At 38.2% G+C, this 17863-nt stretch overlaps 2 protein-coding genes across 2 annotated transcripts in view; one reads left to right on the top strand and one right to left on the bottom strand.

Annotated features, from left to right (window-relative positions):
* Window positions 1-1959: 1959 nt before the first annotated feature.
* crfb16 (cytokine receptor family member B16) lies at window positions 1960-12332 on the bottom strand. The gene is made up of 7 exons (XM_058418995.1): window positions 12161-12332; window positions 9035-9158; window positions 5742-5926; window positions 5213-5337; window positions 4953-5103; window positions 4146-4297; window positions 1960-3047 (listed from the first exon to the last, which is right to left on the bottom strand). The coding sequence occupies exons 1-7, from the start codon at window positions 12222-12224 to the stop codon at window positions 2907-2909; spliced, it is 942 nt and encodes a 313-aa protein (XP_058274978.1). The 5' UTR covers window positions 12225-12332; the 3' UTR covers window positions 1960-2906.
* A 2864-nt stretch (window positions 12333-15196) lies between these two features.
* The window catches only part of cldn15la (claudin 15-like a), a 4058-nt gene continuing 1391 nt past the window's right edge, over window positions 15197-17863 (top strand). The window contains exons 1-4 of the mRNA XM_058417971.1: window positions 15197-15517; window positions 16744-16908; window positions 17261-17342; window positions 17578-17688. Coding sequence (XP_058273954.1) covers window positions 15301-15517; window positions 16744-16908; window positions 17261-17342; window positions 17578-17688 — 575 coding nt within the window. The 5' untranslated portion in view covers window positions 15197-15300. The remainder of the gene's footprint in view (window positions 15518-16743; window positions 16909-17260; window positions 17343-17577; window positions 17689-17863) is intronic.

Below are 17863 nucleotides of genomic sequence, written 5' to 3'. Positions count from 1 at the left end.
GAAAGCATCTCATTACTCTTCATCCTGCACATATTGCATTACCTGCCTCTGAACCCAGCCTCCACCCTCGAGAGGAAACGCATTGATTTTTCCACACTGTAGTTACCTCATCATGTCCGCCAGTTCCTTACTCAATTAAATTATCATTGCTCTGTCTCGTCTAATGGCTTAATACACACCTCTCCATCTCTCACGCCATTCTTCTAGAGCTCTGTCCATCTCAGGTGGCGTATTGGATACAGACATGACCTGATCTGAAGACATCGCTCAGGTTTTAGGATGAATTGAGCGAGGGTAGGACAGATAGAGTGTCCACCGGTGGAGGAACCACTTTGTGTATATTTGTTTCTGTTTTCCTAGATCTGTTTCTCTGCTGTGATGAAAATACACTATGTTGCCAAAAGTTTTGGGACGTCTGCCTTTCCATGCACATGAATGTAATATGGAGTTGTCCCGCCCTTTGCAGCTATAACAGCTTCAACTCTTCTGGTCAGGCTTTCCACAAGGTTTAGGAGTGTGTTTATGGGAATTTTTGACCATTCCTCTAGAAGAGCATTTGTGAGGTCAGGCACTGATGTTGTGATGAAGAGAAGGTCTGGCTCCTAGACTCCACTCTAATTCATCCCAAAGGTGTTCTATGGGGTTGAGGTCAGGACTCTGTGCAGGACAGTCAACTTCCTCCACACCAAACTCACTCATCCATGTCTTTATGGACCTTGCTTTGGTCACTGGTGTGCAGTCATGTTGGAACAGGAAGGGGTCATCCCCAAACTGTTCACACAAAGAGCATGAAATTGTCCAAAATGTCTTGGTATGAAGCTGAAGCATTAAGAGTTCCTTTCACTGGAACTAAGGGGCCGAGCCCAACCCCTGAATTCAATTGGGTGTCCCAATACTTTTGGCAATATAGTGTAACTCTGTTTGGTTTTGGAAACATTTATAGCTAGCCTTTTTTACACTGGAATGTCTGAAAAGCCAAATTAGGGGAAAGGAGAAGAGATGCTTTTTTTGCTTTTCATTCATTTTTGTGAGACTGTTGTGTCTTTGGACGACAAGTTACCTAGTTAATATTACTCTAAATGTATGTGAGCATATTCCAGACGGTTGTGAAAATGCGATAGTTGTATTAAATCGTTGGCTTGATGTTCATATTAAAACTGAAATGTTCACTGATTTCTCACAGCTTTTCCCTTTTTTTATTTTTAGCTTTAGCAATTATTTGTTGAAGCTTGTTGACTTTGGTTGTAGTTTTGTACTTTTGTGTCAAATAAACAATACAATTTGTGTTGTGTATTTAATACATAAAGCAGAAAGACACTTTAGACGAAGCAATTCAAGAAGTTTCAAATAAAATGATAACAAGGCCAGAAGACTTGCAGTAATGAAGCTCAGGTTCATGAAGATGTCTTTATTTTCTGTCAGATGTTGGGAATGACACAAAACAATAAATTTATCCATCATAAAATTAGACATAAACCTTCTTCTTCTACTTTATAGATAAATATTTCTGTATATACTTCATACACAATCACACTGCTTGGCCCACCCTTTTTTCTTTTTTCCAAGAATGGTTTAGCAGAAAATGAAAGTTGAGGTACTTATGCATTGAGAAGTCAGTACTGAAATGGCGTCAGTAGTCTTCCAGCACTACACAGAGAGCAGCAGCACGAAAATCGCTTCACAATAACACACACATCTTTTACTTACGCTCCATTCTGTCTCCGGAGTGGATTTTTTAATGTGAACTAAAGAGGGATATTAAATCCAGCACCGGTGTCTGAGTAACGTTTCAGCAACATTTCACTCAAAAACATTGTGTTTGGATGACGATGTGATTAAAAAAAATTCAATATGATGTTATGAATTAATGAATCGTAAGAAATATTTTATTTTATTTTATTTTATTAAATATTTATTAATAAATATTTTATTAATATTTTATTTTAAATATTTTAAAATAAAATATTTTTAGTAGAAAATCAGCCTAAGTGCCAAATTATACTGACTGATATGCAGAACTTAACACATATAAATTAACATTACTTTTGTGCTAAAGTCATCGACTCCCTAAATACCAGGTCTGGTCAATGAGATGTGTTTGGCATCAATCAGACATGTTTAGTGTTAATCAATCAGATGTGTTTGCTTGGCATGAATTAGACATGTTTGGTGTCAATCAAATGTGTTTGGCATTAATCAGTTGTGTTTATTGTCAATCAGACATTCTCCTGGCATCAATCAGACACGAATGACAGAATGAATGTTTGGTGTCAATCAGATGTGTTTGGTGTCAATCAGACATTTTGCTTGACATCAATCAGACATGTTTGGCATCAGTTAGACATGTTTAATCTAAATCAAATGTGCTTGGCATCAATCAGACATGTTTAGTGTCAATCAGACGTGTTTGTTGCCATCAAAAGATTGGACGTGTTTGGTGTCGATAAGGCATGTTGTTTGGCGTCAATCAGACACGTGTGCCATCAGTCAGACGCGTTTGGTGTCAACGGCAGTATAGCACAATCCAAGGAATGCACCTTTTCTTCATACAAGAGCTCATTACGATTGGCTAGTGTCACTGTGATTGACAGGAGACATAGAGAGGATACTCCTCCCCCCCAGAGAGCATGGGTAATATTTGCTTCCTTGGCTCCCGGGCTCTGATTGGCTGCTGCATCATCACAATTCACTCTCACAATCTCCATGCAAATGTTTCTCTCTTACACCACTCAGGAGCCTTCAAAATTCAGTTCCTCAGTGACGTCTCCAGATGACGCAGAGCAATAAATAAACGTATAAGAAAGTTGTTTTTCTTTCAATCAGTAAACATCCTTCATATCAGCATCATGACCACTGCTATTGAAATCATACTTCATCAATATTGATCTGTCGATCAGACGTCACCCTCATGGACACATCTCTTCATCACACGTCTCCTTCACTTCTAACGTTCTGTCCGGCTCTTGTGATGGACCTAGCAGTGAAACAGTGTGTGTCGACTCCTGCGGTTCTATGAAGATGTATATCGGTGGTTTTGTCCAGTCAAGCTACGGAGAAAGAAATAAGAAATTGTTGAGGTATGAATATATGTCCTTGAGGAAGGTAACTCATCATAACAAGATTGCACAACGTCATGTTTTACATAAAATTAAGTTTATTTCTGCTAAACAATCTCCTGGAGGAGGATTGTTAGCACAGGGTGGGATCACAATAAAGGTAATAAGTTTATATATTCCTCCTTCCTGAGCGCTAATGATACAATACTGTGTCTCAGTATCACATACTTATATACTGTTATACTATTATTATGTTCAATTACTCATTCAGAGCTCTTTTTATTTTAAGTGCATGATTCATGACAACAATGACGACAACAGCGTGTGTTTAACATGTCAGAAATTCTTTAAGAACAACAGCTTGGGCAGCACTGTGGCTTAGTGGTTAGCACTGTTGCCTCACAGCAAGAAGGTCCTGGGTTCGAACAGGCAGGGGCCTTTCTGTATGGAGTTTGCATGTTCTGCATGGGTTTACTCCGGGTACTCCGGTTTCCTCCCACAGTCCAAAAACATGTACATTAGGTTGATTGTTAATTCTAAATTGTCTGTCTATATGTGTGGCCCTGTGATGGACTGGTGACCTGTCCAGGGTGTACCCCTGCCTTTCACCCAGTGTCTGCTGGGATAGGCTCCAGCAGATCCCCGTGACCCTAATTAGGAATAAAGCGGGTATAGAAAATGGGTGAACTAACAGCTTTTTCAGGTGTTTAACATGTCGGAAAAGTTTGTAAGAGAAACAAACAGCTTGTTTGTGTGGTTAACTCGTTAATGCTGCTGAAAAGATTTTACAGATTGGCATGGAAACCTGACAAACAGCATTGTTTTGTGTTTTGACGTGCAACAGCTACAGGTGAGTATGGTGTATGAACACACACACACACATACACACACACAAACACACACACACACACATTGTTACAGCACATGCATCAATCATGTTTCAGGTGTAAGCTGTCACACCCACAAATTACAAAATCCAATGTAAAAATATTCACAGAAAATAACCTCAGCAGCCTTTTCACAGCAGCAGATGTTCATAAATTTGTTGCAATTTTTCAAATCTCCAGCAATAAACACAGCTGTACTCACCAGCGCTCCAGGAAGTGGCTCTTTCTTAAGCACAAACTTCCGGAGCCAGAAGCTACAGCGTGGGGTCATTAAGCCCAGAATCAAAGCCAGCACGAGGCTCAAGGTGACCACGACGCCCGCAGCGACCGGGATGAGCCACGGAGGTTCCGGTTCTGAGGGAATTATTATTATTATTATTATTATTATTATTATTATTATTATTATTATTATTATTATTATTATTATTATTATTACACGTTTCTTTCTTCTGGACAGCCTTGTAGCATAAATAACATGCATTGCTTCTAATATGTGATCGTGATGGTTGCTATAGTAACGCCTCATTCCTAACGACTTGTAGTGCATATTGGAGACTACATACTCTCAACAAACAATAGAGCATTCTTTATCTTTCTTTCTTTCTTTCTTTCTTTCTTTCTTTCTTTCTTTCTTTCTTTTTAGTTTTTTGTCTCCAGTGACAGCACCTTGTAACAGTCTTCAGTATTTCAAGAGAACTTCTTTCTTTCTTTCTTTCTTTCTTTCTTTCTTTCTTTCTTTCTTTCTTTCTTTCTTTCTTTCTGCATTTCTGCATTTCTGCATATTCGGGTCGAGAATTCCCGCAGATTTGGCTCGAAGTTTTTAAAAAATCAAATATTTTAGTTGCAACCATCACTCCACTCATGCATTTTTCTCTCGCTTTATTAACCATGATACTGCATTTCTCCTGACCTCTTGATTTTGGCAGGTCAGAACATTACTGAAGGTCATTTTTCTTTAACAGAAGCACTAAGACTGCTGTTTATCCATGAAGAATAAAATAAATCTCACCCTGGACCTGGACACAGCGTTTATCCGTGCTGTTTTGCTTGTTGCTGAGGTCCAGTACGGCCTCCGCTTTCACACAGTATACTCCTCCTCCTCCTCCTTCCTGCCAGACATCGTAATGGAACCTTTGGCCTGTTATCTCCCTAATCGAAGCCTGGAATTCAGACGCATGAGCAGCAGCGTGTTAGAACAACCAAAAATCAGTCATTTTTATTAGTATTATTCAGACAGTAAGATGAGGCCAGGTGAAGATGCTTTCTTACGTTCTGCTCGTCTCCTTCCTTCCAAATTTTAAGGTTGATGTTGATGTGATTCTGGCGCTCGCCGAACAAAACTTCGATTTGGCCGTCTCTCTGGCGCACGTCCATTTTCGGAGCCAGCAGCACAGCTGGGAGGAGAAAGAAAGCGAGGGTTTTATTTGTTCTTTTGAAAGCCAGTAAGATTTATATGATGTCTTATAATATAAGCATGCTGTTATATATATATCAAAAGTGTTAATAGAGGAGACAGGTGATGAGTTCCTTTAACTTTTAGCCAGAAGTGGATCACTGTGCTACGTCCTTTTACGTCACCTTAAACTTTTTATCTATTTACAGTTACATTTAAAACTCCTCCCACGGTGCATCAAAACAAAGCACTGACCCTTTCTGAACAAACTTTCTCCTTATAGGAATCTCCTGGACGTGAATGAGGTGTTACCGTAGCAATGAGCTGCTGCTACTGTTACTGTAACACTTTTTGACCAATCAGAATTCAGTCTAAGCTTCTTATCTAAGGGTTAGGGTGTCTCACTGTCTCTGCGGTTGAAGGATTTAGGGAGCTGGGTCCATAACGTGGCGTCGTCACACCGAGTGAGCACGCTGATGTTGTAATCGGAGTCGGAGCTCAGGGCGACGGTCAGGTCACACTCGGTCCTGACGATGTCGACGCACAAGGGTTCGTCCTGCCACCTGGCATTCTGCATGTATTCAAACTCACTGCATGACAAAACAAAAACATAAGGGCATTGATCAGATCAGGAACGACTTCTTAATAAAGGCGTGTTCGTGTTCATCTGTGTGAACTTTCTTGGAAAAACAGTAGAAGTAATTAAGAAGCGCGCTTGATGAGAGACACACCCTCATCAATTCAATTCAATTCAATTTTATTTGTATAGCACTTTTAACAATCGAACAATTTGTCAGGAATTTGCCTGGGGGGACAAGACACCCATTCACATCAATCACATTCAACAAGTAAATATTTTTGTTTTTCTTGACACGCCGCTAGAGAACACGGCGTATTCTTCTAAACAGATGCTTGCGATGCTTTTCGACTTTGTGTTCAGGTTGCAAACGAAATGACATTTTTCTTAAACATAGGTGACTTGCTTTGTGAATGGGCGTCTTGTCCCCCCAGGCAAATTCCTGACAAATTGCTCGACTGGGTTTAGCAAGAATGGCGCCTTTATTCACAAAAACTAAAACTGAAAGTAAACACAAATTAAACAATTAAAGGATATTCTTAAATTGCTGCTAAAACTTTCTGTTAGAGAATATCAGTTCTGCAAGCTGTATGGGTTTAATGATTAAAAAAAATTACACATCTGATTGCTTTTTTTGTTGTTGTTTTGTATAGCTTGGCTTAATCATAATTATGTTCCATAGATCTTTTATTTATTTATTCATTTTTAATTATTAAATTTATATTTGTATCATTTGTAGGACATTTGATAGATAGTGGATGTGTGAATGAGTGAAAAGACTAAAAAAAAGTTTGTGAAATCTACTCCGTAATCTAGGATTAATCTTTTTTTTACTATAATTAATAAATTAATAACAGCTTAATTCATATGCTTTACTTTTGATTTAAATATTTATTTATTTTATTTTATTCTATTTATTTATATTCAACTTATGGTGTACTTTAAATTAATAATTTATTTATTTTAATTATTTATACTTAATTTATGCTTTACTTTAAATTTATTTATTTATTTATTTATTTATATTTAATTTGTTTTTTATTTATTTATATTTAATTTATGCTTCACTTTAAATTCATTATTTATTTATTTAAATTATTGATATTTAATTTATGCCTTACTTTAAATGTATTATTTATTTATTTTGTTTTATTTTTTTATATTTAATTTATGCTTTACTTTAAATGTGTTATTTATTTATTATTTAATTATTTATATTTAATTTATGCTTTATTTTAAATGTATTATTTATTTTGTTACTTTAATTATTTATATCTACTTTATGCTTTACTTTAAATGTAATTATTTACTTATTTATTTATTTTAAATATTTATATTTATTTTATGCTTTACTTTAAATTTAATTATTTATTTATTTATTTTAATTATTCATATTTAATTTATGCTTTACTTTGTCACTCTGATGCCTACGTCAAGAGGAATGTCATAAAACTGACAACTATTTGCCACACATCCCCGAGAGAAGGAATGAAAATGCAAAGTCATTTTCTCTTTATTTCCTTTCTTTCAGAAAGCCTTCCTCCACAAAATATTCACTCAGTTTCCCTATCTGAAAAACCGAACAATTTCACTTTACCCCCAATACGATCCGTAATGATGTTTTCCTTGAAACTAGCAACTCAGAATTGCTCCTGATGACCATGCCCTATTTTTATTTTTTCTTATTGTTCTATCCGAGATCTAATGAGTGAATGTCTGATCTTCAGGGTGGAGGGATGTGGAAAGATGAGTTTTTCAATTACAGTAGTTATAAACATTAGAGATAATAACCCTCCACCCGTGCAGATTAGCAGCCAGACCTGTTTCTGTTTCATGTAATTGGCGTGTTTTTCTTGCCATCGTGGAAGATGTTTTACACGTTCATCACTGCGAACAGATTTTATAGAAGGTTATCACATTATACAGTATGCATAGATCGATCTCTAGAGCTAAAGGAAGGTTTCTATAAAATTCTGTTAAACTTAACAGAACTTAACTTGTTTAAATAAACAAAGAGATTTATCCATAAATCCCATGGATTTACTGGCTGTAAAATGTAATAAATTGGCTCATTTTTTTTTTAAATAAAAGCAAAGTCATTGAAAATTAAGAGTTGGTAAGTTAGAGTAATTCATGTATTATTTATTTAATTAAAAGGTATTTAAAATCAAATCAAATAAACGTATTTATTGTTTATTTATTAAATAAACATATTTGAAATACAATAAAATAATCTATTTAATATTAATATTAAATGATTTAATTAATATTATTTTTTTATTTATTTATTTATTCCAATATATTTAACATCAATACAGATATTTGATAGAGTTACAAAATATTTTACTAAGTAGTAATAAATAATTATTTATTAATCAAAGACAAATCATACTTTCTATCCGTTTTTGGTTTTATTTCATGTCTGCAAAACAAATCGAACCCTGTTGTCACTTGTGTTAAAGCAGCTTTACAAAGCACTGAGACTGACACTGGAGAGTCCTTCCCTAAATGTTATAAATAAATAAATTAACGTCTCCTTACAGAAAACCTCACCACATCGCTGGTTACTATAGAAACGTTATCGTATTAGAACGAGTTAATGATCATCGATATTAGTAATCTTCTATATTAACCAGTCAGAATCCAGAAACCTCACTGTGGTATAAAATGTAATGTGGAAATAAACAATAAATATTTATAATAAAGTTGAAAATCCTGGTATTGGACATAATAATAATAATAATAATAATAATAATAATAATAATAATAATAATAAATGACTCTATAAGATGAACCTTAAACCTTGAAGTCTCAGAGAAGTTGTAATTATTTTCCCCATGTAAATCTTACTCAATATCTTTTAACCCTAAGCTAGCTTACGAGACGTTAACTATCTCTAATCTTGATAGTGATAGCTCAAGTGGTTCAGTCTCTGGGTCATTTACAGGAAGATTGGGCACCGCCAAAGCTGCCACCATTGGGCTCTTGAGCAAGGCCCTTACGATAGATAGATAGATAGATAGATAGATAGATAGATAGATAGATAGATAGATAGATAGATAGATAGATAGATAGATAGATAGATAGATAGATAGATAGATAGATAGATGCATTTCCTCACCCCTGATAGCGTACAGTGTAGTTGACGGAGCAGCAGGCGTCCTGCAGAGAGCTCCACTTCAGGATGTGCCTCATGTTCTCCGACTGTATCGAGACGTTCAGTGATGTGGGCAGCGGAGCAGCATCTGCAGAGGACACAGGTTCGGATCTTAATATATATTGTGCGTAACAGTTTTTACAAGCACAATGGTGACGGAAACGGACTTATGGGACGCTTTTATTGAGTATAAAGAAACAAAGGATGTTCAGGCTGTGAGTCTGATCTAAAACGAGTCTGTTGGCTTTCAGTGTGTTTTAGACGTGTGTTCTTCCCTCTGTTGGACACAGAATTTTCCTGGTTGAAGATAAAGCCTGCTTTTTAGATGAACAAGCACTTGGAGCATCTCTGAGAGCAGAAATTGGGTTTCATATCAACATTTACTTTGAAGATACAAACATTTGTGTGATTTTTGGGACCTTTTTTATGAATATACCGCCCCTATTCGGCCCAAAAAATACAGAAATACTTATAAATCATTACAAATTAAATACAAATATACAAAAAGTCCTGAGTGTCTACTTTCATATAAGACACTCAATGCTGAATACGAGCACAAAAAAAAGGTTTGGGGGAAAAAATGCCATTTATTTCAGGGTTTTTTCAGCAGGTGGATGATCAAATAATGTTCAAAGTGTATTTAAGTTTTCTAAAAATATTTATAGCTAAAATATTTTTCACAATACACTAATCAGGCATAACATTATGACCAGGTGCCAAGTGAAGTGAATAAGACTGATGATCTCCTCATTATGGCACCTGTTAGTGGGTGGGATATATTAAGCAGCAAGTCAACATTTTGTCCTCAAAGTTGATGTTAGAAGCAGGAAAAATGGACAAGCGTAAGGATTTGAGCTTTGAGTTTAACAAAGGGCCAAATTGTGATGGCGGATAGACCACTGGATCAGAGCATCTTCAAAACTGCAGCTCTTGTGGGGTGTTCCCAGTCTGCAGTGGTCTGTCTATCAAAAGTGGTCCAAGGAAGGAACAGTGATGAACCAGTGACAAGGTCATCGTCGGCCAAGGCTCACTGAGGGACGTGGGGAGTGAAGGCTGATAGAAAGGTGTCAGAATACACAGTGCATGATGGGTCAGGGCTGTTTCGGCAGCAGAAAAGGGACCAACAAAATATTAGGCAAGTGGTCATAATGTTATGCCTGGTCAGTGTATTTGAGTTTTGCTCAATACCACATTATGGCCCACAATTACATTATCAATTTAAAGAATGAAATGTTTATGAAGGTCCAGCATCTTGCTCCTCAGTAACCATCCCAGGTTCTAGTGCAGAACCATTTCTCCAGGCACTTACAGAGACCATGTGATTGATGCAGGGTTTGGATGCTTTGCCTCAGAGGTAGCACGAGTTTGCCTCTGTGTGTTTGCCTCACCCTCCGTATGTCATTGCTCACAGCTTCTATGTATTGTTCAGAGTTTCTGTATGAATCACTGCTATTAATCATATGGGACTGTGGGGAGGTCAGTGGCAAAGAATCAGTTTCAATGTCAGTTAAAAGGTCAAGCAGGTCAAAGGTTATATCTATATTTAATTCATCTGGCTGATGGGTTTATAACCAAAGTATCATTGAAGCTAAATACAATCCAGGCTTTTTGATAGCTAAGGACAAAACATTCAGTGTAATAAGTTTCCGAGGTTTAATAGAAGTAATAAAACTGGTAAGTGAATGTGATATACAGCGGGTAAAATACATACTGAACACATTTTTCCAGTAAATATATTTCCGAAGGTGCTTTTGACATGAACTTTTCACCAGATGTTGGTAACAACCCATGCAACCCAACAACACATGCCAAGAAATCAAACCACAGATGTCCATAAATGAAGTTACCTGCTGTATGTTATATAATAGCCTGAATAGACGACTTTATGACTCTTAATCAGCTTTGGATTCATTTTAGCTGTAATAATGACTCTCTGTTTCTTCCGAACATTTCCGAACAGTCAGTTAGAGTCAGAGTCAGAGATTAAAACTCAAAAAACGTTTGTTTTCTTTTACTTTTCAGAAAAACTATGAAGTCTGGAAAATGTTAGAAATGAGTTTCGTCTCAGTTCTGAGCCGCTTTTCATCAGGAGTGTCTAAAAAATCTAAGAAAAGAATCTATGAAAAAAGTGGCAGAAGAATGAATGAAAAGCTTTTCTTTTTGGATATTTCAGGGATTTGTGGCTGTTTTATTGATTAAACAAGTGATTGTTGTTTTGCTTGCAAAGTTTTTAGCATTTTATCTTAGAATATTGATAAAATAGGAGTAGCATTCTCACTTACAAAGCATTAAGGATTCGATTCATGCATTTTTTCCCACATCTTTCTCAACACATGGAATAGTTTTGCAGGAAATTCTCCGACTAGCCGATCAGCCAAGAGGTTCGATGTCTGAACTTTGCAGCTTTACCTTCCTGTTATGCTCAAATAAGACTGAGTATCTCCTCATCATGGCACCTGTTAGTGGGTGGGATATATTAGGCAGCAAGTGAACATTTTGTCCTCAAAGTTGATGTTAGAAGCAGGAAAAATGGACAAGCATAGTTTGGAGCGAGTATGATGAAGGGCCAGATTGTGATGGCTAGACCACTGGATCAGAGCATCTCCAAAACTGCAGCTCTTGTGGGGTGTTCCTGGTCTGCAGTGGTCAGTATCTATCAAAAGTGGTCCAAGGAAGGAACAGTGGTGAACCGGTGACAGGGTCATGGGCGGTCAAGGCTCACTGATGCACATGGGGAGTGAAGGCTGACCCGTGTGATCCAATCCAACAGACGAGTTACTGTTGCTCAGACTGCTGAAGAAGTTAATGCTGGTTCTGATAGAAAGGGTTCAGAATACACAGTGCAGGACGGGTCAGGGCTGTTTTGGCAGCAAAAGGGGGACCGACACAATATTAGGCAGGTGGTCATAATGTTATGCCTGGTCAGTGTATTTCTAAGTACAGACATGTTTTTTCTGACCCCAAGGATAATATAAGGGTTAAACTAATAACACACTGATGTTCTTTCCTATGCTTCACTAATTTATCATAAGTACCAAAGTTCCTCAGTTTACCTCCAGCATTAGGGCTTATAACGAAGCGTGAACTTACGGCTGAGTGTGGCGATGAGGAACGCAGAGGTCACCGTCTCAAACAAGCTCCTCGTCCGCAACATCCCCTCCAAACCCCAGCAAAAATCCAGAACATCCAGCAGAATGTGTGTGTGTGGTGTCTCTGTGTGTGTGTGTGAGCTGAAGAACGAGCTTGAAGTATGTGCTGGTCGGATTTGAAGGTGTAGACATTAGGCTACTAATGGACAAGCAAGACCTGTTTCTAAGCCCCGCCCACCGTTTAAGCTTTGATTTAATGAGTCAGAAGAATGGTGTGAGATCATGAGAAACAAAATGAACTTGTTTTTTGTGCCTGAAGCAATCGGAGAGGCACCGAGTGAAAACATGACAGAGCTGACAGTGCTGGAGGTGGGGAACGTTACAGATTTAAGAGATTGTGGAAGAAATCTAAAAGCTCTAAAAGAAAACATGAAGGGCATCTCAGGGGCATCTGTAAAATCAGTCCTAGTGAAGGAGGCGTGGCCTAAGTGTCTATTTGCTTAGTGAAGGAGATGTGGCCTGTGTGTGTGTGTTAATCTTAGTGAATTAGGCGTGACCTAGCCAAATATGTGTATCAGTCTCAATAATGGAGGTGTGGCCTATATGTTTGTCAGTCTCAGTGAAGGAGGTGTGGCCTATATTTGTGTCAGTCTCAGTGAAAGAGGTGTGGCCTATGTGTGTCCGTCACAGTGTAGAAGGTGTGGCCTATGTGTGTCAGTCTCAGTGAAGGAGGTGTGCCCTATATGTAGAAATAGAAATAGTCTTTATTTGTCACATATACATTACAGCACAGTGAAATTCTTTCTTCACATATCCCATCCTTGGAGGTTGGGGTCAGAGCGCAGGGTCAGCCATGATGCAGCGCCCCTGGAGCAGAGAGGGTTAAAGGCCTTGCTCAAGGGCCCAACAGTGGCAACTTGGCGGTGCTGGGGCTTGAACCCCCGATCATCCAGTCAACGACCCGGATGTGTGTCAGTAAAGGAGGTGTGGCCTATATGTGCCTCAGTCAAGGTGAAGGAAGGTGTGGCCTATATGTGCCTCAGTCAAGGCGAAGGAGGTGTGGCTTATATGTGTGTCAGTCTTAGTGAAGGAGGTGTGGCCTTTATGCATGTCAATCACAGTGAAGGAGGTGTGGCCTATATGTGTGTCAGTCTCAGTGAAGGAGGTGTGGATTATATGTGTGTCAGTCTCAGTGAAGGAGGTGTGGCCTATATGTGTGTCAGTCTCAGTGAAGGAGGTGTGGCTTATATGTGTGTCAGTGTCAGTGAAGGAGGTGTGTCTTATGTGTGTCAATCTCAGGGAAGCAGGTGTGGCTTATATGTGTGTCAGTCTCAGTGAAGGAGTTGTGGCTTATATCTGTGTCAATCTCAGGGAAGGAGGTGTGGCTTATAGTTGTGTCTCAAACTCAGTGAAGAAGGTGTGGCCTGTATGTGTGTCAGTCTCTTAGAAGGAGGTGTGGCCTATATGTGTGTCAATGACAGTGAAGGAGGTGTGGCTTATATGTGTGTCAGTGTCAGTGAAGGAGGTGTGGCCTATATGTGTCAATCTCAGGGAAGGAGGTGTGGCCTATATGTTCATCATTCTTAGTAAAGGAGGTGTGGCCTATGTGTACATCAGTCTTAGTAACGGAGGTGTGGCCTATATATGTGTCAATCTCAGTGAAGGAGGTGTGGCTTATATGTGTGTCAATCTCAGTGAAGGAGGCGTGGCCTATTTGTGAGTCAGTCTCAGTGAAGGAGGTGTGGCTTATATGTGTGTCAGTCTCAGTGAAGGAGGTGTGGCCTATATGTGTGTCAGTCTCAGTGAAGGAGGTGTGGATTATATGTGTGTCAGTCTCAGTGAAGGAGGCATGGCCTCATTATCATTAGTCCTTGTGAAGGAGGTGTGGCCTCTGTGCCATCAGTTCTAGTGAAGCAGGCATGGTGTCCATGCCTGGCATGTCAACTATCCTCCAGCAGATAGCAAGAGAGAGAGAGAGAGAGAGAGAGACAGAGACAGAGACAGAGACAGAGAGCACAAACACAACACAAGAAGCCTTCAGCTCACAGTCTGGACTTGATGGACCTGATGATCAACCATTAACCAGGCCATAAAGCCATAAAGCAATAATGTTAGAAAACCTCATAATGGTGTCTAACGTTCATGTGGTGCAGCTTCAATACGAAACCAAAACACTGAGCTCATTTTAATTGACCACACTGAAACTGTCCTACCAACAGGACATTACTCACTGAGATGAATCGAGGATTTCGATTGCTTCGATAGTTTCAAGATACACAAGATTTACAGATATACAGATCTGTCCTGGAGCCTATGTTGAGCAAATTGCAACTAGTCTGAAAGACACAGAATCAGGTTTAAATCTGATGAATGAATGAATGAATGAATGAATGGTTTCTTTCAAACACTGAACTGGAAATACACACTTTGGAAAGGAATCAGAGACATTAATAATCCTCTGTATAATTACAACACAGAGACTATTTGGTCTTGTATGCCTAGAAGGAATGAAGTATTGCTTGGTGTTTGGATTATTTCTCATTTCTCACAGCCATAAAATCACACCAATAGCTAATGCAAACTTTTTATATTTAGTTGTACTCTAATCCCTGAAGGAGATGCTGATGCTCCAGGACTATTTTGACTTTGTTCCACAGTGTTCCTCAAAATGTTCTCTCAAAGGTACATCACTGGTCCTTGAGATCCTACAACGTAACCTAAATGAGGTACACAACATCCTTTAAGGTCCACAAAATAAAGCCTGAATAAGTTAGAATTGAATTCTGGAGACCTGTAAGGTCTCCAGAATTTAGTCTTCATTCAGGAAGTTTGATCCTGACTCACTGGTACACAAACCCTCCTGCCATCAATCATCCTCTCAAAAGCCAAACATGGTTATCTGTGTCATTATTAGATGGGGAAGTGTCCGTCCCCAGGTTCCACACCCAAGGAACCACATCGTCATCGAGAGCAGAGTGGGCTCTCAGGGTGTGGTGCTCAACTTTATGACCTTCTGTAAAGGCTAAAGTCCGGCGGAATAATTCCAGTCTCAGTGATCAGCAGCACAGGTAGGAGACAGAGAAGGTCCAGGAGCTTCAGAAGGCTGTTCTGCGATTTGATTTTTTTAGTGAAGGGTGAAAAATGTCCACGGCGCTGGAAATCACCGGGTTCTTGCTCGGCGTCGCGTCCTGGTTAGTAACCGGCGCCGCTTTAGCCAACGACTATTGGAAGGTCTCGTCTTTCTCCGGTAGTGTCATCATCTCAAGCCGTCAGTACGAGAACCTGTGGCACGCCTGTGCTGAAGCAAGCTCCGGGATCGCCGAGTGCCGAGACTTCGAGTCCCTGCTGGCTTTACCGGGTGAGCGAGATTTTCACTTCGGATGCATTAGTGGAATTTAACAATTAATAATTTTAAATTAGATTTTGTTTGTTTGTTTTTGGAAAAGATTATAGAGGACAATTTGTCTTTTCGGCGTAACTGAAACTAAACTTCATTTAATTGAACATGAGATGTTCAAGGTTCACGCTTTAAAAGATCGACTCGGTTTCAGGCCGCCATTTTGGTGTCAAAGTCACATGATAAGGATCTGGCGAGAAGGACGAAGCCCGCCATTTTATCTTTTTTAAAAAATAGCCATTATCATGCTTATTTGTTTATTTATCTATTTATTTAATTTTATTTAATTATATTTTTTTAGAGAAATAATAATAATCCAAATTTTTGGAAATATTTTTGGAAATGTTTGTCTGTTTATTCAGCAAAAAAAAAGAAAGAGAAATCAGAAAGTAAAGAATAAAAGATGCTGTGTTGTGCTGCTGATAATAATAATAATAATAATAATAATAATAATAATAATAATAATTCACTATAGTTATAAACATATATATATATATATATATATATATATATATTTTTTTTTTTTTTTTTTTTCTTTTTTCTTTTTAGATTTTCTGTATATTAGATTTTCTTTGTATTATTTTGTAACTATTTTTATTCTATTATTATTAGCATATTTTATTCTATTTTTATCAAAACAGCATTTCACTTGGTGTCGTACCGTGTGCGTGACAAATCAACAATAGTATTGAATTTTTAAAAAATCATCAGATAAAATTATAACATAATAAAGTCCATCTGTATCTCTAAAGTTAATTATTTTTTAATTATTTGATTATTTTATATTATTTTTTTAAATATCTTTTTTTTTTTAATCATACATCGTCCTTTTTCAGCTATTTATTTTTACTATTAACGTTACGTGAAATGTCGGCAAAACAAGTCTCTTATATTTTATAGCAAGTTTTTTCTGTTGCTTTTTTCTCTGGAACAAAGATTAATATGAACGTCAGTTTTGCGGCCTTCTGACCAGTCGGATTCGAGAGTACCACAGAGCTTTATAAAGCTTATTAAAAGTGAGACGATTTTATGATAAAATTAATGTTCTCAAGGGTCTGGCGATCTCCGATGGTGATTTTATCCTAATTTAATTGAAAGGATTTTCCTCATGATAACTGAACACATTCTTGGATGTGTTTATTATACTTCATTAAACCGGTATCTGTGTCTTCTTCTCTTCTGTCCAGGTTATATCCAGGCGTGTCGAGCTCTGATGATCGTCTCGCTCCTCCTAGGCCTCTTCTCTATGATCGTGGCCATCCTGGGTCTGAAGTGCATTACAATCAGGAGCTCCAGTGATAAGGCCAAATCTAAGATGGCCGCCACCGGGGGCATCCTCTTTATCCTGGCAGGTGAGATTTCTGTGACAGAAATTATGAGTTATCTGACATGTATAGCCACTTTAATGTGATCAATTTTAGAAGCAATTTTTTCTTACTTTAAGGTGTCCGGTTCGTGCAATGTGAACTGAATGATGTACAAATATACAAAAGTCTGGACACACAGTGACACCGGCGGCTGCAGAGAGAGAGAGAGAGAGAGAGAGAGTTAGCGACATTAGCCTCTGTGCTAAATTAGCCTTGTAGCTTCAGTACACAATCCATTCGTGATTAGGATTATTTATACATGTTTTATTTTTATTAATTATCACCTACATTTATTTGGAACATAGAATTAAACATTTCCTCCTTATCTTCCGGTCAGGTCTCTGTTCACTGACGGCCATCTCATGGTACGCTGCTCGCATTGTTCAAGACTTTCAAGACCCTTTCAGTGGAGGCATAAAGTGAGGACACACACACTCTCTCTCTCTCTCTCTCTCTCCTTTTCTCAAAATCCTTTTCTTCTCTCATTCCTCATTATCTGTCTGATATTCCTTCCTTCTTTTGTTGCCTGTATATCCATTCTTCATTACCAGTTCTTTCTTTCTTTCTTTCTTTCTTTCTTTCTCTCTGGTTTCCTTGATCTATTTTCTTTCTCTCTGACCAAGTGTTTGTATATGTGTGTGTGTGTTTGTACAGGTTTGAGCTGGGGGTGGGGCTGTACATGGGATGGGGCGGAGCCTGTCTCTCCATTCTGAGCGGCGCCCTACTCTGTTGCTCCTGCAAAGGAGCATCTTCAGGACCCAAGGGGTGAGATTCACACACACACACACACACACACACACACACACGCTTACATCATCATTGCTTGTATCACACATCCAGACGGATTTCTAATTAATTCCTAATCCACGGGTTTAAAAGCTGAACCATTACATCATCAGCTGGGAGACAGGAATTATTCAGGAACAGTGTTAAAAAATAA

This window comes from Hemibagrus wyckioides, linkage group LG20 (genome assembly GCF_019097595.1).
Source record: "Hemibagrus wyckioides isolate EC202008001 linkage group LG20, SWU_Hwy_1.0, whole genome shotgun sequence".
Lineage (NCBI taxonomy): Eukaryota > Metazoa > Chordata > Actinopteri > Siluriformes > Bagridae > Hemibagrus > Hemibagrus wyckioides.
The sequence above is the reverse complement of the archived record's forward strand: the minus strand, read 5'-3'. Positions and strand labels throughout refer to the sequence as shown.

What these genes read in the sequence shown, in the direction of transcription:
- crfb16 (XM_058418995.1), bottom strand. Translation starts at nt 12,224, where the DNA reads ATGTTGCGGACGAGGAGCTTGTTTGAGACGGTGACCTCTGCGTTCCTC. An exon ending in TACACTGTACGCTATCAGGG is followed by an intron (nt 5,927 to 9,034) that starts GTGAGGAAATGC and finishes TTTGTCATGCAG; the next exon opens with TGAGTTTGAATACATGCAGA. An exon ending in ATCCTTCAACCGCAGAGACA is followed by an intron (nt 5,338 to 5,741) that starts GTGAGACACCCT and finishes TTCTCCTCCCAG; the next exon opens with CTGTGCTGCTGGCTCCGAAA.